Source organism: Coturnix japonica, chromosome Z, assembly GCF_054131305.1.
Source record: "Coturnix japonica strain WE chromosome Z, WE-NBRP24, whole genome shotgun sequence".
NCBI classification, from domain to species: Eukaryota; Metazoa; Chordata; class Aves; order Galliformes; family Phasianidae; genus Coturnix; species Coturnix japonica.
The window spans coordinates 32,124,802-32,147,331 of record NC_140702.1 but is presented as its reverse complement, the minus strand read 5'-3'; the positions used below and the strand labels follow the sequence as shown (position 1 = coordinate 32,147,331).

Genomic DNA, 22,530 nt, shown 5'->3' with positions numbered 1-22,530 from the left:
AAGAGTAGCCAGTACAGAATGCAACACACAAAGGCAAAACACTCTTAAAAAGTTTTTATTAATTTCATTGTTGGTTTTTTTTTCTTTTTTTTTTAAAAAAAAAAACAAACCCGTCAGTGCAACAGTTCAGTATCCCCTTCCTATCCCCCATCAGTAAGCAGTAATTTTAAAATCAGGAAATACCGAGTGCTGAAGCCAATGGGTTAGCATTTTGCTATTTAATTCCTTCTGTCAAACTCTGAAAAAGTCCTCTGTATAAATTAAACAATGAAAAAAAAATGTTATTTTCAATTCTATGTCATTACAGTCAACAGAATCATAATAATGTATCTAACATGTGTGTCCACAATATATCAGGTATACATTTTTTGGGAAAAAAAAAAAAAAAAAAAAAAAAAAAAGGAAAACAATATGACATTCTAGGCTTGTTAAAAGGATAATGGTCCCATATGTTTTATTAACAGGTTAGCAAAACAAAATCCAATGGATTACAATATTTACATGTTATTTGAAAAATAAAGTAGTGATAAAAGCATGTCACAATCATTTCTTTCTTTTTTTTTTCTTTTCTTTTTTTTTTTTTTTTTTTTTTTTTCCTTTTTCATTTTTGGTAGCCATTACAAACACCCAATCCAGGTATGGAACTGTTTTAAATACAATTGAAATGAGGCCAATTAAAAAAAAACAAAAACAAATACAGACACAAAATGTGTTATTTATACTTGTCCCTCCAATGTGTTTTTCACATGGCATCCCCTCCCTACCTCAAAACAAAACAGAACAAAAACTAAAAAAGGCAAAAAGAAAAACGACAACAACAACAACAAAAAATAAAAATAAAAAAAACATAATCAAAGGAATCCCCCAACCCCACAACTGATGAATCCCCAAAAGCAAAACACCATGCTTCTCAAGTAGCACTTATTCCACAAATGCAACATTTTTGCCATCAATTTCACATGAAGCTCTCTGGGACATCATTTCCCCAGCAGCTTCCTCTTGTCCCCCCTCCCCCTCCCATCAACCTCCCCTCCTTCCCACCCTTCCCCCCCAAAAAACAAACAAAAAACAAACAAAGACACATGCATTTCTAAAACTAGGTTTCAGTCAAGTACTTTCTACTTTTTGGAAAGAAACTCTTTTTGTTCACAATCAGAACATACCGCGGGCACCAGATCCTGTAATCCTTGCTCAGGCAAAATTCCCCTTGAGCTGGGTAGGCTTTCCACCCAAGGAAAAGTGCAGGATCGGCCACTTGGGTATGCAGGTTCCTATTCATTCTACGCTGCTCCCCTCACACTAAAAGCTAAGGAGGAGGGAAAAAAATTCAGCAACTCCACCTTGAATCAAGTAAAAGTAGTTCTCCAGGCTCAATATCATAAGTAACTATTTCACCTCTGCTCGCAAAAAGATGTGTTAACAAACACCCCTCCCTCCCACTAACACCAGAACAAAAAAGAAAGCACACACACCACAGACAGAAGAAAAAAAGGCAGCCAACCTTAACAGAAAGTTACTGGTGTGAGACTGATAGATGTTAATATGACAAGCAACAGAACGGTTATGAGGACCTACATGTTTGGCCCGCAAGCTGCATAGCTGTGCTGTAAGTTTGGTTCTTTAGTTTTTTTAAAAAAAGTTAAAACGTCTTTGTTATTTCCGTATGTTTAAAATTAATAGCAACAACAACGACAACAGCAACAGAAAGTTCTATTCACAAGATCTAGTCTCCTTTCCCTGTCCCCCCTTGAAAAGAAATAGTTCGTTTTACATGAGAAACTCAATTGTGCTGTATTTGTAACACCTCAGGCTGACAGAAAATAAATGCGGCAAACCAAACCGCACCATCAGTCACATGAAATCTATCAAATCCTAAAATTATAACTGAACACTAACAAACAGCTTACCTGGAATAAAGGATGACAATTCACAAACAGTTATCTAGGAATTAAAGTCTCTCTCTCTTTTTTTTTGTTGTTTTTTTTTTACTAAAATAATTAAAAAAATCACAGTATTTTAAGAAATAAAACCCACACTGGGATTTTAAGCACAATTTGTTTTTCTTTCTTTAAAACATTTTTCTTCCTCCATTCACCACCTTGCCCAGCAGTCTCTCTACATTTAACCACAATGACAACAGGTAGTACTGACAAATGCAGAGATCTCCCTTGGTTAATTTTGAGGTACTAGGAAACAGGTGACTGTTTTAAGCAAAGCAGTTTCTGTTTTTTGTTTTCTTTTTTTTTTTCTTTTTTTTTTTTTTTTTTTTTCTTTTTTTTTTTTTTTTTCTTTTCTAAAGCAGTTGCATTCAGTCTGGAAAAGCAATATGTATTAAAACTAGAAAAACGCACCAAAATTTGTGCGTTGAAAAGTTATCCCCCTTAACTTTATCCACGCTCACGATGCTTCCATTCATAAACAATCCAAATCTCCATTGCAAAGCACGTTGTGTAATGTTGGAACATGGGGAGTTTCTTCATTAGTCCAAGATGAATGTAACTTCCCATTGTCAAGATCCAGAAGAAAGGATGCAGCAATGTAATGGAGCCACTTATTCCATCACTTAAATATTTAACTTTAATATACACACACTCACACAGGTACCAGTGCTTTGAAAATAGATCATTCAGTCCTAAAAGCAGCTTTATTTCTTCCTTCTGCCCACCCCGCCCGCCCACCCTATCCCATTCATCACTGTTCAAGTACGTTGATTAAAATCACACCAAATGCTTATTCATTTTTGGCCTCCGAGTTCTCCTGGAGAGGTTTGTCAGGAGTTACCACACTGACTACAGTTTCGCTGTTGTGGGAATAGTCCAGCACCATTTTCTCAATGCCTTCTTTTTCTTCTGGCAGTGTGCTAACAGTCTCCTCCACGTCCTCCTTCGGCTGGCTGTCCTCACTTGTCCCAAGCTTGCTTTCATTCAGTGCCCTGGAAAGCCAAGCAGCAGAATGCAGAAAGACGGTAAATACAGAGAAGGACAAAGCCAATCCACGTGTATAACATCACACACATGAGAAATCCAGACCGCTTCCTGAAGCAGTAGCCACAAGCAGCCACACCACAGCCACCTCATGCTGATGAGCATAGGCAGTAGAATGAAGCTGCCAGTGGGAAGAAGATTCCTGCTTTGAAATAAAGCCTTTGCCCCTCTTAGCGATGGCAGATACGGCATGAGAAGGAAGAACCTCACTTGCAGCTTTTCATTCCCCTCTCCCCTTTCCCTTGTAAGTGATACCTACGAGGCACCAAAAAAAGGCACAAGAAAAGAGTACCTTCCCCAAGGAGAAATGATCCACTAAAACTTTTTAGAGCTTCCAACACTTCAAGTGCGCTCATCTAGATGAAGTACTAACATCTAAGTAGTACTTTTCATCCTGCAACAATTAAACCACAATACTGCATTCAAATGCCTTCTGCAGGACAGCAGCCTTGAATGAGATCTGCTCTTTGAAGAAACTCCTGTCAGCAGAGCCATCCCTGCTACAGACATGATTTTCACACGACAAGGAAAATAAACATTCCACAGACAGCTATCTTATCTGTGATGCTTATCACCACACAGCATTCAAACTATTATAAAAAGACAAAGTTCTTTGCTGGGAGCTTCACTAGGTACATTTTAGGAGGTACAATTCAAAATTATCTATTTTATTTATCTTTAAAATCTGCACCAAATTCTTCCTTCTGCTCTATGAGTTTAGCTGCAAACACACCAAGGAAACGTAACAATATAAGCAGAAAGAGACCAAAAACATTCCTAAGACATTCTTCATAATTTTCTGCCATTTTTATGCTGTTTTCCTGGCAGGCAAAGTCAGCAGCACTCCTTGCTGAAGTTAATCCTGAGCCATTTAAGTGGTATTCTTGCAGGGACAGCCCTAGAATCTACAGCCACCATGGGCTGCAGGGTTACAAAGAGTGAACTCATATTGAGTTATCCAATAACTGTAGCCATGCTTTAGAATTCTTCCTTCACGTAATTGTGTTTGCCTTCAACACAGGACTTTTAGGGAGGTGATGATCATGATGGGGTAATACACAAGATCTCCTCTGTCACCTTTGGCTTTTTGGCAAAGGAGAATAAACCAACTTACATTCCATGTCTCAGCACATGTCGCTCCCACTCAGAGCCTTCTGTAAATGATCGGCCACAGAACTCACACGGGAAGCGTTTCTCTGGAGGACCACTGTCAGGAAACATCATGGAATCTGGAAAAGGAAAGCACAGACTGTGAATTTTAAGTGTCAGGGCAAGAAGAGATTGCTTTCATGCTGCTCTGATTCATCCCACTGCTCAAAATTGGAAGACATATCCTTAGGAAGCAAAAAGACTTATCCATCAACTACTTAGTTTGTGGAAATGCAATTGTTTCAAATCAAAATGACACTGCAAGTAACAAATCACATCCAAAATCTTAAAAGCGTCTCTGCAAACAAGTGTAACAAAGCTGTTACTTACTTCACGTCCTTGTGTTTCAATAACTGAAGGAACCATGGAGTTCTGATTCAAAATCAACGTTGAGATAAGCTAATGGTAAAAAATGTCTTGAAAGCAATATGAATTAAAGCACTAAAGCCAATCTGCAACTTTTGCATTGGCTACAAACTCTAGGAAGCAAATATGTACAGTTAACATGTGACCCTCATAATAAAGAGACTCTTCACTGTGAAGTCTTAGAAGCTAGCATGTTTCTAAAAAGTCCTGTATTTTAACTGCACAGGTTTTTCATCCCATCTTACTGTTTCACACAAAGTGCTTGGGACCTCATTTATGGGAGTGTCATGCATCCAATAACACAAGCGAAACCACTGGCAGCTTGGAGTGGTATTTCTGAGAACCAACACCCGCATGAATACAGCCAGCTTCAACAAAAGATGAAATGTGTTCTCACAAATTAAGAAGATCACCACACAAGCCATTAAAAATAATTGCATGGACTATCTCACTTGATTCTCTTGCTGGATATGAGACAGCACCATCTGCTCAGAGCATGAATTCCTTAGCAGGGATTATCTTAAGCAAGAAATCAACAGAATGCCTGACTCCTTCCCAACTACATAATAAAAGGGATTTTACTTCACTCTGCTTCTGATCTCTGCTCGCTTGATTTCATCACTGTTGGACTTGCGGTGTTCAGGATCAGCCCGTGATCTTAAAAATGCCCACACGTTCACTATTATCTGTGTGTGAAGTTCTGTAAAGGTGTTTTTGTAATGTATTTGTCACTAGTTATTCTTTCCTAGAGTTCTATATGGAATTGTCCTTAATACCACTTTTTCTCTCTTCCCCTTAAAAGAAAAACACTTGCTTTTATTACTTCTTGTCAGTGATTTGTGATGCAGCTATGTATCACAAAGCCAGATGCAGTGTGACTAGAACACCAGAAAGGCAGTCAACACCATGAGTCCAGTTTACAAGGAATCATATGTAGAAGCACAGAATGGTTTGGACTGGAATGGCCCTCAAAGCCCACCCAGCCCCAACCCCACCGGCTCAGCTGCCCAGGGCCCCATCCAGCCTGGCCTTGAGCACCTCCAGGGATGGGGCACCCATCTGAATTTAACAACTAAGTTTGTGGCAAGAATTCATTACTACGTGGCAACACACAGACAAGTACGGTACAGGGACGATTATTTGTGGAGGGTAGATGTTCTGGAATGCAAAAAAAAAAGCTCTTCTCTGCAAGAACTTGCCTGCCATATAATACACAATAGGAACTCTATTCTGGGCCTCTGCAAAAAGGAGGTATGCGCTACAGAGGACATTTTACTGAAATAAATAGGGAGGATTTGTATCTGCAATGCCATTAAGAACAGCAAGTGTTACTCTAGTAAATCCACCAGATCTTTAGAATACACTGTGTTGTTCACTCCCCGATAGTTTTCACTCCTTGGGCTGCTAATTTGGAGTGTTTCCACAGAGGTGTATCAGAATCTGTTTTCTGGGGCCTACAGATGACAGATAACAACCTGCAGAGACACCTGACCTCTCTTCAGGAGTTTTTTTGCAATAACATGTACAAACACTTCTGGACTTCATTTTTTTTTTTCTTCTACCATGGATGTGGATTCTGGTTTCTGTTATGAACAGAGAATGAAGGTTGAGACAGAGGACATCTGAGATGCAGTTCCTAGCAGGGGCAGCTTTTCATTCTGGGGTGTACACCAGACCCCCTCTTTCCCTTTTCCAGCCTCTGCCACCTTCTTCAGCCCAGGTCACTGTATTTCTGTATTTTTTGTTTTCCTTCACCAGCAGCCAAGAACTCTTTCCCTTCCCATCTACACAGCTGTTCATCTCTGCTGACAGGACATACCCATCTCTGCTGGATCACATGGGCAGTAGTCCTTCTCTGCCCAAAAGCAACACTCTCTTCCTTGCACTTTCCACGCTGCACCTACCAGCATGAAGTTGACGAGGAGAATCTAGACTGCTCTGCTGACTTATGGAAAGAAATCCTAGCTCTGCCAAACTCACAGGCTTCAGAGGGTTCCGACTGCATTTCTTTCCAGATTCTCAGGGACACAAAGAGACACTCTCAGCAAATCACACTTCTTGCTAACTCCACAAAGACTACAGTTGTCCAAAGCACCCAAGTGGAATATGAGATTACATAGTTTGATGTGGTTTGAAAGCTGTGACACCATTAACCATGGTGACAGGCAATATTTAAAAGCACAGGTCTGGTCTGGTCTTATGCTAACCAGAGCAAAACTTTCTAGGGTAGAAGTAACTTCTATAAAACACTGAGAGAAGATGTCAGCACACAACTCTGCATCCAACCACATCTACACTTATCTCACCACCACACTTTTCAAAAGTATACTTTGTATTTCAACCTTAAAGCCATAAACTTCATCTTGAGAAGAAAAGCTCAGCAAACACAGCTCATTGCAGTTGGCATAAATGCTTCCTACATTATCCATCTACTGTAGTATGCAGTAATGCAAACGGTATGGATTCAAGGGAGGAAAATCAACATAGGTTAAATAAACACTGCCTCCATGGTCTGGTCAAGAAAGAACATTTGTGCAACAAGCCAGAAAATATGTTTTTTGGTTTTTTTTTTGTTTTGTGGTGGGTTTTTGTTTGTTTGTTTGGTTTTTGTTTTGTTTTTTAATAAAAATGAAAATGTAATTGTTAAGACACTTGCTTAACTATTGCTCACATGTAACACAGAGATAACACATCTCTTTTCCCTGTGAATGCACAACTCCAGTACACAAGGTGATATTTTTATGTTTGCACAATAAATGTCACAAAATCAAGTATCCCAGAGATAATTTTAGCGAGGAATTTCACCTTGGGCTGTCTCCCTCCTTCCCATTTACATGGATGTGCAAGGCTTGTCAGACAGCACCTTCTTTCCCCTGCTCTGAATACCATGGTTTCCAAGGTCACTTCTGCACCTGTGCTTGGATGTAATGCTAAGGTAATCCTCACAAGGACAGCATTATGCAGTCAGCATTCCAGCCATGAAGTTCAGGTGGTTGAAGCTCTATCTGAAGTGACATCCTAGTGTGTTTCCTAAGAACACAATATCTGAGAACTTTGAAATGCCTATCTCCTTAGCAGATAACCTGATTTTTCTATTGTTGCTATCTCAGACTTTTGTGAAGGATACTCTACATTAAAATTTAAATGGTTTCCCACCCAACTACCTTCCTTTCTCAATAAAATAGAAGCTATCATAAACTGCACTTGAATTGAAGCACCAGTGATAAGCACAGACTGAACTGATGCTGTCAGGACACCAAACAAAAGCCAAGACACTGGGGTCTGGCTATTAAAAAGGTGAAATGATCTAAGCCCCTCTTGTTCTGAAAACATCCTTTAACCTGAGAAAGTTTAGTCTTCAGGGTACGGAGGACTTGGGGAGACATCTTTTCTTCTGTGAATGACTCCTGAATGTAAAATGAACCTTCTACTGAAAGCTGAAAATTCTGGAGGAAAAAGGCAAACATCTTGGGATATTTTTAATGAAGTATGTACAAACTTGCCTAACTACAGTTATCAGCACGAGTAGGGTGAGGCATCCCCAGAACCCAAAATCAGCCATCATGGGGCTCATTAAAGAGTTGTGAACACACCACATTTAACTGATGAACTGAATATCAGAGCGGGCCAGACAACAATTTACACCAGATCCTTGCAAGAAGCTAATTTGCATACTGGAGAGAAGGACAACACAGTTTCATTTACAGAAGGGCTTGCTTTCTTTAACTCTGACCAAAACCTGTGCATTAGTAAGCATATGACCCAGCCTTGCTGAAGTCTATGGAATTAATTACTGACACAAACTTAGGCGCATAGTTAAAAAAAACACAATTGAATAGGTTGGTCATGGTTCTATCCCAATTCTAGAGCCACCAACTGCAACATCTGCAGCAAGAATTACTCTAACAAGGAAGGGAATGCTAGGCTCAGAGTTAATAATATCCAACTACAAAGTTTGGGCATGACCTCTTCATCCCCTGCTTGAACAGTAACAAGGGTGAAGCTAAGAACTGGTTACAAACACAGAAAATCTGTCTGACCACTAAAATATTACACTTGAACGGCATCAAGCCCTTATAGATGTTATCTGCATGGACAGATAAGGCAAAGATACTGTCTTTGTTATCACACAGTACATATTTTCTTAACAGTCAGAAAACTTGTAGTAAGGATTAGAAGCATAAGATTTCTCTGGGATTGGTGCCTCTTCACAAAGGCTGCATTCTACTCCTGCTGGCATGCCTGTGTGAGTCTACAAGAATGTGGTGTAGAGTGAACAGCTGACAGTGCTTGGTGGGACTACTGCAGCATGTCACTGTGCAAAAAACAAAAAGCTGTACTGACCTCTCTCTTCAGTCTTGGGGCTTAATTCTTCTTCTTTTTCTTCCTCATCACTGCTGGAGCTCTCTGTTTTCCCCTTCATTTGTTCCAACTGGTCCAAGTTAACCCGACCAACCAGCTCAAAATTACGACTCACCTTTGATAGAAACACTTTTGTCAGCCATCAGAACAACCATGAGTTACTCAGAAAAAAATACACACAGGGAAAAATGAAATGCAGAGCACCCCGAGGCCTGCTTAGCCAGAGGTGACAGGCAGACCTCATCAATTTAACAGACATTTATTTTCCGTGATTGCTTTTTCACCATTTAATCAGTATTTCTCATTTTGATATTCAAAAAATAATACCATTCAGTAAATTCTCATAATTTATTCCTGTTTTTGAGGTATTGAAAGTAAAGAAGTCCTAGAAATGCAAAGCTCTTTAAGTTGTAACCTAACTGGACCATTCAACTACTGTATCAAATGCTGCCATTGCACATCCATGCTGAAGGAAAATGATTCATTCAGCTTCATGCATGAAAGGACAGGTCCTTTACTAAGCACATGACTGCTTCATGCCACATACACTTTCACTCATTAATAACAGATTAATTCTCATTATGAATGTCTGCAAAGTGCTTTGCAAACTGATATATAGACTATAATGAGAACACTTCATCCAGCAGTCAAATTCAGCTAAGCCAAGGGTGAAATGCAGCAGCTACTAAACAGATCAGGGCAGCAGCATGAAAGCAGCAGCTTAGGGCACAGAAGTCAGGAGCTCCTCCACATACACCAGAAAAAGCAGAAGAGCAGTCCAGATTTACAGTGAAAGCAGACTGCAGGAGCGTGACCAGGATACCACAGCTAATACTTGTTGGATGACAAGCGCCCTCTGAGCTCATTGATCACTGCTGGGAAGGATTTTGGATTCATCTTTCATGCAAAAAGACAGACCTCCAGCAGCACAGGCACTGAGCCACCAAGGCAGTGAGGATGGAGATAGAGGAATGAGAGCAGTATAACACCCCCTGCAAGATGCTGAATGAAATACTAACCCCCACTGACTAACTTATATGCTTCCACAGAAAATGAAATGTGAATGAACCAAAGGAGCATGTGAATTAAACTGTAGTATATCTCCAAATTGCAACTATCCTAAATGCAGTGGACCTCAGGTAATCAGGTTCTTAGAGCAATTACATACAGTCAGGATGAGGCTCTCTGACTTGACTTGTTACCCCTGGAGACTTAAACAGACAAGACCAAATGCAAGACACTTATTTCAACTCTGCTTGTGTGCAGGAACTCTTTAAGGCACAATATATTACTTGTGTATCTAACCAGTGTACATAGACACTAATTAGTAAGATATACTGGGAGTATTACTGTAGGTCCAAACTGGAGAAGAAAACTAGGTATGGGAACAGTCTTCCCAGGCTGATCCACTGTCAAAAGAATGAGGATTAATGGCTTCTGCATGTGGCAAGATCAGAAGATTCAGAGCATCTCACATACCATGTGAATTGCAGAAGACTCTCAAAGAATAATAAAGAAGTAGGCAATTACACATAGCAGGTTAACCTAAGTTTACAGAGTTCTCTTCCACAATATTTATGTTTGTTTGTTTGTTTTCTTTTCTCTTTTTAAGCATGCAGAGTTTTGTTGGGACTTCTTATCTGCTAGTACTGTCAACATGAATATGTTTGGTGATAAGAAAAGTGTAGTTCAGTCAAAGAAGTGGGAGTGAGTTTTAATGAAGACTTGGTAGGAGTTTTAGTGAGGAAACTGTCTCTTAACAGATAGAGGCAAATATCTGCCTCCCTGGAATTGGAACAAGAAAATACCCAGATAAATACTCCAAAACACATCTCATTTCTGGAACTGAAGTGTCTCAGCTACACAGATACAGAAACAGTTACAGACAGGAGTCTGCAGAAAGCCTTCTAACTGATTATCAGAGACTGGGATAGGTCTGCCCTCAGACTCCACAGAAACACCAAAGCAATCTTAAGCTGGGACCCGATTATATTTGCTGTTTATCTTTCCCTAAAATAAACGTAAATTCAGATGGGCTGCTTTCTTTGTTATTCAAATATGCATGGCATGACATGCTGCTGAAGTTGCTAGAGCAATCTTATGTTTGGAATCTCCTGATTTTTAGACAGGCAGGATGAGGTAGCCTTAATATTGTTTCATGTCTTTTTTTTTTTTCCTCTCTTTAAATAACATTAACATTAACAAGTGCCTTTTCCTAATGATTATGTTCTGCATAAAATAGTCTGCTAATTTAGGTCATCCTGAACAGTTTCAGAAACCCTCAGTTTTGAATTTCAGAGGGAAAAAAAACAAAAGGGGAAAAATAGAAAACAGAAGTTCAAGTTCTATATGAAATTAGTTTTCAGACAGAGGGAAGGAAAGCAAGTTGGCTAATCAGAGTGTACAGAGTAATTTAGGGTACATGCAAGTACCCTAAATGCAGCATTTACATGGAGGAGATTGTTTCAAATAGCTTTAATTTGTAGCTTACCTTGTGCTCATCTCGAAGGTGAGCGTCCAGTTCCTCTGTGTGTTTGGTCTCATAGTAGCAGAGTTGGCATTTGTAAGGTTTCAGTTCATTGTGCTTCTCTATGTGCTGCTGCAAGCTCTCATCACTGGAGCAGGTAAAGGTACACTTATCACAGCGGAAAACAACTCCCTGCAAGTACTTCGATAGTTTGGAACGGCAGACTTCAATGGGAACGACCCGCTCTTCTGCAGGAACAGGACAACATTCACTTAGCAAATCTTATGAAGTATTAGGCCATGTGTCAACAGGGTGGAATCTACTACCCACACAAGGAACAGAACCTCCTTTATGGGTATGCAGGTCTGCCTACATAGGAGTGGGAACCAAAGTGGACTACCACACACACACACACAAAAAAAACACAAAATAACTTCTCTGCAACAACAGCATTAAACCTTTGAAGCTACAAATGCAACTACCCTTTGGGAAACAAGGGTATGATTGGAGATCTGCAGGTGAGTGAGAGAGTGAGACTCCATCTGTGAGCCAAGATGAAGAGCCTGGGAACTCAAAAGCAGTCATAAATCAGCCAAATCAATAGACCATTTTGGTTCAGCACTTGACAACAGCCAGAAACAGCTGCTAGAAATCTAATAAGAATGGAAGGTGCAGAGTGCTATAAAAATCAGAGCTGGTATTCTCAATGTCATATTCAAAGCTGCTCACTGGTGACTAAGGGGGCAAGTAAGGCACTTCCTTCTCCTGGAAGAGGCCATGCAGTCCAGTCAGCGGCATAAACTCCGGACACACCTATAACTTTCAGAAAGCTCAGGCCCAAAATCTAAGCATGGGTCATGCCACACATCCCACAGTTCAGGTCAGGGACGTAAGCTTATACTGCACATGCTCTCACCGAGTTTCCATACACTCTTTGCCTCTCAAATAAAATACAGACATTTAACAAAGCAGTAATTAATTTCAATCTTTTTACAGAGTAAGAATCAGATGTGTGTAATACTCATTTACTGCATTTCCCAAGCTGTGTGCACAAGGGAAATCCCAAACTTCACCTTTCAGCAGGAGGTCACCATAAAATCCTTTACGGACCAATTATGGGCTTCTGTTACTCAACTGGCCTTTTCAATTAACACTGAACATCAGTGCTGCTATACCTTGTGGACTGAAGATTAGAGGAGAATCCTCCTCACACAGGTCATCCTGAACAGTAAAAACAAATGAGCAAAAACTGTAGGCCGGAAACTCAGTTAACGTGAAGGGAAAGGCACAGTTCTCGTATAAATCTGAGCTAATGGTCCCTTCCCTTTAATGAGGTTGGAAGGTAGGAAGCATCACTTCCAAAGACAACTAAAGAAATACAGATTGCTTTATGGCTTTTCTGGAAGGTGGTGGAAACTCCACTATTCTCTCATCTTTAGCCAATCCACACACCACCACTGCTCACGAGACCTGCTCCACAGCCCTCAGAAAACTCTGTCTTCCTCATTTTCTCACTGAATACTTATGCTATACTACCTCATGGCTTTCTCTTTGGCCCCTTCAAAAAGTAAAACTTTTCCCAAAGCTATGTCTTTGAAAAATGCTAAAGACTTGCGGTTCTACACTAACAACATCTCTAGATATACAGATGCTGAATTGTGGCCTTCCAGTGTGGGAAGCAGGGAAGGGAAAACAGTCAAAAAGACAACAGAATTTAAAGCTGTGATTCTGTGGTCAGACAAAGGCTTTTTTAGAAGGTTCTTGCCACTGTGTGCTTTTGTACTTCCTGATGGAAGTAAAGCCAGTAAAGCCAAGTTAAGCATTCAAAAAATGAAACACCAACTAAAATATCAGAAAATTCACCTTTCCTCTAGCATATGGCAAAGATTTAAAAACAAACAAATACCACAAGAACATCTTATCTACCTCTGTGGAGCAGTGCAGGATTGCCTAACTCACACTGGGGAAACCTATTGTCTCACAATCACACATATGCTCATCAAATGAAAAGCAGCATGAGAAAAAAAAAATAAAATCACAAGATAAAAGTAAACATCACTTATAGCCTGAAGGATTTTACTCTTAGGAGATGATTTTCAAGTTTTCTATGAGTATGCATAGTGAGTTTCCTCCAAGCAATGACTTGGAACTTATAGTCATCTGGACCCAGAATTTCACATTTTATAAGGTGATCTTCCCTAGTTTGCCTTTATAAAGCTGTTTGTACTGAATTACTCATTTATCACATGTGAATGACTGGCAAAATTCCAGCAAACCATAAAGGTTCCTACACAAACTGAAAGATTTAGGTGTTTGGGTTTTATTTGTTTTCCAGATGTAGACTTCTTCAGACTTCAACAATGTTTAAGAAAGAACTCTAGTGTATGCCTCATAAAAAAGATGCCACAAATTGTGGAACTGTAAAATAAGTATAAGGAAAAAAAGAATAAAAATAACAAAACAAACACCTAAACAGTATAATCACAGTTTAAGAAACTCAATCTTAGACAGAAATATTCACGTTAATTCCAGTACAGATGAGAGAACTCACTGAAAAGCCACCAATGCAGTAGGTACTTGCAGTACAGAAACACAAAGCAGACATGTATATTTTTCCCGAAGGCATAGAAAAAGAGTATGGCTTTATCAGTCCCTTGATATAAGGAAAAATCTTTACTCAGCAACATACCATACCATACACTACTCGATTCCTTCCCTTAAACACAGGCAAAGTACAAACAGTCCTACAAATTATTTGGTTATGAGAGGTGCTTATCCATATATATTTTTTCCCATAATCAGTGTAAATCAAAGTTACAGTCACTTAACACATAGCATTTTGTGCTCAATTAGCCAAAAGCAAGCAGAACACTGGGGTATGTATAAATGAAAATGTGTCCATGAGGGATATTGACAGAAACAACAATGCGTATGGAAACAGGATATTTAGCAACAAAGACTCTGGGGAGGCAGATTAATTTGAGAATTTCACTTTTTTTTTGTCATGAATTTACTAGACAATAGAAATGGTGAGATTTCTATTAAATGGAAAAAATAAAAATAAAAAAAAAATGTACCAGCATGAGAGTAAAATGATCTCAAAAAGAGGAAAATATAAAACCCCAAGGTCTTTAAAGCAGATTTAATAGAGATCTTACTAAGTTGTATCAGACCTGAAAAAGTATTAATGTGTTTCAAAATGTGTGATAGGAATGGTACCAGAAGGGATAATGAAACCAAACTGCACTGTCCAGACTAAGTTAAAGCTCAGCTGCTCTGCTGGCTGTGGAGCAAGATTTCACTTTCTTCTCCATAGAAGGTCCCTGTGCTTGCATAGCCATACTTCAGCTCTTCACACGCTTGCACAGCAGAGGACCAAGCTGTGTCAATCCCCTGATACAACCTGTCAAAAGGCAAGGAGCCTATGCTCCACATGTGCCTATAGAAATGACACTGAACAGCATTTACGCTGATAAAGAACCGATTGAACAGAATAGGTTACACCTGTAGAAAGACTCTTGGACCCATCCTGTTTCCCCATGCTCTTAACAGGATGCAAATTCCTTGTGTAATTCTTTCTTAAATACCATTCAGCCTTACAGCTTATTATGCTTTAGCCCTGCATGAGTCAACTTCTACAGTTACTAATTAAGAGATGCATGTACTCTCAGTTTCAAATACACGCTGCTTCATCAAGGACTTTGGATGCAACAGTTTGGAAAGAATATAAGAGTTACGCATCTGTAAATGTGTCTTTTTACACTGGACAACAATTAAATATGAAATGGATCAAATCCTTCACCCTTGATTTTACATGCTGCACAACTCCATCCACCTAAAAAATTAACTTTTTTGGACCACAGCTCAGGACTATGCTCGTTTTATAAGTATAATGCCAATAAAGGAGAAGAGATGTTTCATGCTGCGTTCAACATCTCTCAGCCTCTCTCTCATGAGGGGAATTTAACAGCGCATGCTAAATCTTGTCAAAATCATCCGCTTCAGATGCCAAGCAATAAACACAACTGAAAGATTATTTTTTTGTTTTGTTTTTAATCTGGATACATGTACTGGAAAGAATTTTAAAGGATGACTATACTTACTTTACTACCATCGCTCTTGATGCCTGAGATCCTTGTGTTTCCTTCAGTAGGTTCTTTACCAGCTAAACTCCCATCTGTATTAAAACTTATTTTATTGTTTTACCTCTTCCAGTGCACTAGTGGGAGTATAATCGTGTCATTTGCTACCAGCTGTTTCAGCAGCACAAGTACTCAAGGCTGGCTTGTGCAAGTTAAGCAACAGCTGAACAAAAGAACAGATCTGGTGTCACTTAGGAGGTAAACAACTCCCTGTAACTGATCAGAAACACCTCTGTATAGGCAGCACAGCTTCTTAAGCTCATGAAGTGCTCTTCTACTACTGCAACAAGACACTCCCAGTGTATAGCCTACGTCTGATGGAAAGTCTCCTAAGTCCATCAGTTTCTCCCTCATTCTATCTATAATTTCAAAAGCAGTGGTCACTGTTGCTCTGGCAAGTAACAAACCAGACACACCTTCATATCACTTGGAACCACAGGGTACACTGCACAGGGTTTAACTAAACCCTCTTCTCTGAAGGGAGTTAATTCCAGAGTATGGCCTGAAGCTGGGCGCAATTTGACACTGCAACACCTTCAAAAACCAGAAGTAAATGCATCTGCCAAACTTTTGCAACCAAACAAAGCAGCTTTGTAATGCGCATTTTGAATCACTGGCAGGTCACTATTTCCCAGATGTTTCCTCAGAAGAGTCCTGCTAACAGACAGAAATTTGTATCAAGTCTGCCAACATCACTCTTTTGGTACAAGAAGGACTTCAAGTAACCAATACTGGGAAATTGTATGTTACAAGAAATTATGTTAGCACTTGTCATGCCAGGATCCCCTCCAGCAAAAGATGGCATGCAAAACTTGTGTTTGTACACCACCAGTATCCTACTGTGAAACTCTGCCCAACCTGCAAGCAGGCAGAGTGCCATCCCACCACATGGGTTGGGATTTTGGCAGCCAACAGACCATCTACAAGCATCAAATGTGATAGCTGTGGGCAGGAATCCCAGCCCACAGAGCCCAAATAGCTGTCTCTTCTGAGCTAGGAAGTCTGTAGTTAATATAGTGTAGAAATCCCTAGTCCCACTTTTAGTTAAATTGAAAAAAGAAGGGAGAAGAAGGAACTGAAGTCTTAAAGAAAAATGAAAATAAGCTAATTCATGGTTTGATCCTCAGAACAGTAAAACACATCATGAAGAAGAAAAATTCAAGCAAGCAATCAGGAGATATTCTGCAGTCTTGACAGCTAGTTGATACACTGTGCTCCAGTTTATGATAGCAAGAATTTTGCAATAAGAAAGACAAAAGCAGGAAACAATTTTGGCTTAGATCAAAGCTAAATATTACTGCTACTCTCAGTAAATGGGTGCTTGAAGACTGTTAAAATTGTGTTTAAGCTCTTTCTCTAGAAAGGTTAAGCATGCCCTGTTTCAGTGCCAGCTGACTTTGAGCTCAACAAGAAACTAGTAAGATGTACAGTCAGAAATGAACAAAAGATATCGAAGGGTTCATGGCTGATTTAACATACTTGTGCATATGTAGAGGAGAACATTTAATGAAACCAATCTGAAAGACAAGGGCATTGTTCAGCATTTCTCTCATCAGACAGGCACATGCAGGACTATCATTACCTCTGTGCAGAACTATGTGGTCAATCATGTTGCGTTTGTATTTGGTGTGATATAGGCAAAGAGGACAGCGAAGGTCTTTGGGTCCTTCCTCAGGAACTGCCGAATGCCCAGCTTCCACGTGCATAGTAAAAGCAGATCTGTGAAATAGGAGAGAGAGATGGGAGCAGTCAGAAGAGTTGTGCAATGAATGATGAAGTGTCACAGCTCTATAATGGAAGTGTCGTGTAAAACAATACAGACATCTCTCAGCCTTGTCTTCATAGTGCCACATGGCATTTCAGCAGGGCTCCTCACATGAGTAACACATGAGTATTTGCAGGCTTGTGTCCTCAAGTAACGGACACACATTCTGACAAGATATTCATTTCCATGTGTTGCTCTATAGTCACATTGCTGTAGTTAAGATAACAAAAGAATTCCCATTTTTCATGCTCATTATTTATCTTCAAGTGGAAATATTCTGTGCATTCAACTTTTAGCAACTTGAATGAAATCTATTAACAGTTCTGAACTTACAAAGGTGAACACAGATTTTTATCCTCAGTCACCTCTATCTTTGTAAGAGAACTTCCAGAACAGCTAAAATGTTTACACTTGGGATATGAAACATGCCTGAGATGAGAGTGAGTTTGTCACCATACAGATCAGTTTTAAGGCATCAGATATGAAGACTTGAAAAACCAAAACTACAAACACTTCACCTATTAAGAGAAAAGAATGAATGAATACCCTACAGCACTCCTGAACAACAAAATCTCATGTTGACATTACCTTAGCTGCATGCTTAAAAGTTGCATGCAGCTCCTCCTCCATACAAAGGAAAATAACTATACACTTATATGACTGCTAAGCTCAACTATTGCAACAAGAGATGTCTGTGAACTTGGGGGAAGTAGTCAGGTTTTTTTTACTTAAAGTAGGGGTAAAGAGAGAGTGGGGGGCTTGCCACACTGAGATTTCCACTGAAGTTCTGCTTGTCAGCTTGAGCATAGAACAGTTTACTAACACAAGTGGCTTCAGGCACAATCCATTGATGTCTGAATTTTACAGGTGTATTCCTACTAACTTCAGTGATTTCTTTCATGCTTTCAAGCTTCCACAGTGAGTTGAAGAGGGGATCTGTAAGGGCTTTTTTGCCCCTTTTTTAAGAGAGAAAAGGTGGTATACTTTCAAAAGAAGACAAAATCCTTGCAGGTTTGAGACACCACATGAAAGAATAACAACTTTTTTGTAAGTATGAGCATATTTAATTGGCACTTGATTTAAGATGACTTTATTTCATCTTGGTTAAATGCACAAGATGTGAACAGATTGAATTGAGTTGATCACTGGCAATCTATAGGGCAAATAGCAATCAGTACATAAAGCATAAGCAGCAAAATGTATACTGAGGCTGGGAGGGTCTTAAGCAACAAAGTCTACAAGTTGCTCTGGTGTGGATTCACTTTGCTGAGGGAAGGATTGTGCTCAACATTTTATTCAACAGAGCATTTCTCCTGTACCCAATCATGTATACTGTATATGCCACTAGTCTCTTATGAACTTGACATATCTAAGACCTCAAATTCCAGCTAGGGGATGTAGGCCCAAAGGTCCACCGAATCAGAGGGACATGATGAACAGAACAGGTGCATAAGCCTTATTTCCTTAGAGAACAGCAGCTAAAACACACACACACTTGCACAAAGACAGCTTTTAGATGTTCTGCAGCATCTAATTGAATTTGCTGAAATGCCTTTCTATGCTATCAGTTACTCTGGTGAACACTTTCCAGCTAGATAAATAGTAGTAGAAATAAAATTACACAAGAGAGATTTCTTTAGAAATGGTATGTAATTTCTCCCATCTCCCTGTCTCCCTTATCCTATGCATCACGCCAGTTGCACCAGGAAATGACCTCATTTTTGTAGAGAATACTTTCATACTTGAGGATAAGGAAAAACCTTATATTAAAGAAAAGCACTACCTGTTCCATCTTCTCCAGCAAGTAAAAGCTGCTGCAATACTTTTGTCTGCAGCAGATGGTACTGGCTGTTGTAGGAGAGAGGAAAATGGATTACATGGATGCTGCTGTGATCTGGCTTGGCATTTCCTATGCACCTCTCTCTGGTCAGCAGTGGCCATGTTCTGCTGCCACAGCCAGCTCTCAAAGATCTCAGAAGTCTTTTCATGAGCTAAAACACCCTTGTGAGTTCAGTATATCTGTTTGCCACAGTACTTACTTAAAGCCTGTATAAAAGGAACAATCTTTGCACTTGAAAAGTTTTTTCCCTCCATGCTTGTCACGGTAGTGACGTCGAATGCTCTGTATGTAACCCGAGGAGAATTCACAAAATTCACAGTTAAGGATGGCTTCCGTTTTTTCCATTCCTGCTGCACTCCCTGAAAGTGGGATTGGACTAACGTTGTTGTTCCTGGCTAAAGCTGCAGACTGGTAGTGGTTCAACTGCTGCTGAACATCAGGAGGCTCCGAGTATGAAGAGTCTGTAGAGAAACAGAGAAGTTGTGGATCAGCAAATCTGAAAAAATCTTCTCCAGTACCAATTGACTTTCACAAGTGTTTGACCAAGATATTGAAATCCAGTGACAACTTTCTAAAGGGATTAAGGTGTAGCACTTCTAATCTAACGTGAATTCTACTGTATGAAAGGTGAGCAGTATAAATTATGTTTTTTAGATGTAATCAGAGACAGGAGGAAGAAGAAATGACAGCTTTAACTTCAAAGTAGTCTAAAAAGAAATCTTCCTTTAAGACTTTTCCATTTGTACCATATTAATCGTGTGGCTGAGTGTTTAGGTATTTCATGCAGCTACCTGACCAGATCCACTTAAATATTTTTGCCAGTTAATACTAGATGAAAATCTGGCATAGGATACATGTGAGCATCCTACCTAAAAGGGAAAAAAAAATATATAAAAAGAGGGAAATAAAGTGATACTCATCCCTACTCATTTATGGCGTTATTTAAGAGACCCACATTAAAAGTTAACTCCCACAAAATGATAAAATTTTACTTTGTCACATTTACTTTCACACATTTGAAGACTGTGACAAAGTAAATTCAAGTACTCTCAGTTCAGGATGTTTGAAATCAAGTCATCATTAAAAAATAAAAAAAAATGTTTAATCATAAATTCCAGTAAGGCAAACTTCTAAGCCACATTTCCTCAAAAGGTACTAAATTTTGCTAAACTAAGAAAAAGATCTCTTTCCATGGATACGTCTGTACAGACACATCCCTTCTAAAACTCCATCATACCATTTTAATGGCATGTGGAAAAATACAGCCCAGAGATAACACAGTACTGAAACTAAAAGCTGTAATACTTTAGTTGGACCCCACAAAAAAAGGGCAGGGTGTGTGCTGAACCCTTCTAGACACACTGCTTGAATGTAGAGGTTAGGAATTCATCTCCTTTGTCCTATATGACCCACAGCTGCCCATGAATGGCACAAATGAGAGCAGATGAATAAAGCAGATGAATTTCAGTGTAACTTTCCTGAAAAGAAGACAAAAGACTCCTTTTTAAAGCTTTTTGGAGGAAGGAAAAAAAAGAAGAGAGAAAAAGAAGTTGGGATACAAACTGTACCAACCAACTCCTGCTTTGATGGGTACTTCATTTTCCAAAGCTTAATTCCCTGAGGCTAGATATGTAGGAATTCTCCTATATATACACCATCTATTGTAACCAATTAGTAAGAAGAAACAAAAGGCAAACAGGCCTATACAGCACTCAGCATGGGGACTCCACCTGTCTTTAGATGAGTAAAATGCCCACACTCTTTCCTCATTATCACAAGAGAGAGTTATACATGACTGAGAAACAAAAAACAAACCAACAGCAACAGAAAATCCAAACGCACCAACACAATACAAGCTAGAAATGAATGTCTCCAAGCTCCCTGGGCTTCATCACCAGGTGTGCAACAAAAACAAAAGCAGACATGGAAGACTGTTAAATGAAATACTTTCTTTTGTCTTTCCTATCCTAGTCTCATGAACAGAGGCTTGATTACAACACAATGTTTATCAAGTTTTATTTTCGCCACTTCTACAGCAGTTTTCCCCACCATGGTGGGCTCACAGTGAGCTCCACCCATTCAAATGTCAAGCTTTTCTTTTCTGCTTTGTTTGTAGCAGGCTCCCCACCAGATTAAGGTCTAGTTAGTAATTTACATTCTGTTCCTCAAAGGCATCAGAAACTTCAATCACATCATCAGAGTTCCCACCCAAGACCTCAGTGACGTTCACTCCAAAGAAAGCTGCAGGTTTAAAAAAGATGTCTGGTGTCTATTAATCCAGCTTTCAACTTGCAAACAAGCATTTACATACTTCTATGGAACCTGGTATGTGAAAACTGTAGGAACAGATAGTTATATGACTATTTACAAGTACAAGATAGCTCTTCTTGTCATCCAGAATAACCAAAAGCAAATTCTATCTTCAGAGTTTAAGAACTCTTCCTCTACTTCAACGTGGAATCACAATTGCTACATGTTACAGTGTTTAGTGGATGGCTCTGTTACAAAGACAGATAGGAAATTTACAGAAGGAAGTCAACTGAAGAGCTTTTATGGAGAGCCTTAACAGATGGTAAGATGCTGATCCCTGGCTCTGCCTGTGTATTCTTTCTCTTTTAACTTGCAAAAGATTTTATTATTTTGGAATCTTTCTGATTTGCAAGACTTAGCATTTCCTGAAGATAAACATCCAGTATTAACACATATATAAACCTTCTGTTGATTTCTCAGAATCAGCCTGCCATACAGGCCTCCCAGTATGGATGTGCAACTTAGCTCCATCAGGAAGACTTAATTCAAATTTCTAAAGTGACCGAAGGAATGGGAGATTTCCCATCAGTTTTATCAAGCAGTGAACCACACTGCACATGCCCACTCAAAAATGAGTGAAAGAATGGAAGAGAGAGAAACTGCCTTGAGTTTCTCACAGCCATGCCTTTTAGCACATAGCAGCAGAAGGGACTATGAGCAATTAAAAGACAAGGCAGCAGAGGCCTTGGGACTATTTATTTTTTATTTTCAAAAGCAGCAACTGGAGAAAGGGCTAGGGAGGCAAATAAAAAAAAGCAAACAGAAACAAACAAACAGCCAAGAAGTAACAGTACAACGATTTTTAACAAATAGCAAAGCAGTATTGCCTCAAATTGGCAAAGCACTTCTGTGCACCTACTCTATTTCTGCTGGAAGCGTAGGCTGATACTCCAGACTGCTCTGTGTGTACTTTGGTGCAAAGCTGACTTAGAAGTCCTACAAGCACTTTTGCATCTACTCAGGCCTCAGCTGCTGTGCACCAACCTGATGGACACCTTCTGAACATGCTGCTGCTACAGCAGGATGCTTGGATGTTAAGACTGGAGAATGATGGAGGAAGAGAGTTTTCCCTCAGAATACCTAATAACCAAGTGATGGCTATACATAACATTTGTTGCACCCCAACCTTTCTCCTGTACCCTAAG

At 39.5% G+C, this 22,530-nt stretch overlaps 1 protein-coding gene across 29 annotated transcripts in view; it reads right to left on the bottom strand.

Annotated features, from left to right (window-relative positions):
- Positions 1–546: 546 nt before the first annotated feature.
- ZNF462 (zinc finger protein 462) overlaps positions 547–22,530 on the bottom strand; it is a 92,290-nt gene continuing 70,306 nt past the window's right edge. For all 29 annotated transcript variants that reach the window (XM_085528677.1, XM_085528686.1, XM_085528675.1 and 26 more), the window contains 6 exons: positions 19,275–19,536; positions 17,053–17,189; positions 11,353–11,576; positions 8,844–8,976; positions 4,099–4,213; positions 547–2,932 (listed from right to left, as the gene is read on the bottom strand). In XM_085528677.1, the coding sequence (XP_085384803.1) occupies positions 2,731–2,932; positions 4,099–4,213; positions 8,844–8,976; positions 11,353–11,576; positions 17,053–17,189; positions 19,275–19,536 (1,073 nt within the window). In that variant the 3' untranslated portion in view covers positions 547–2,730. The remainder of the gene's footprint in view (positions 2,933–4,098; positions 4,214–8,843; positions 8,977–11,352; positions 11,577–17,052; positions 17,190–19,274; positions 19,537–22,530) is intronic.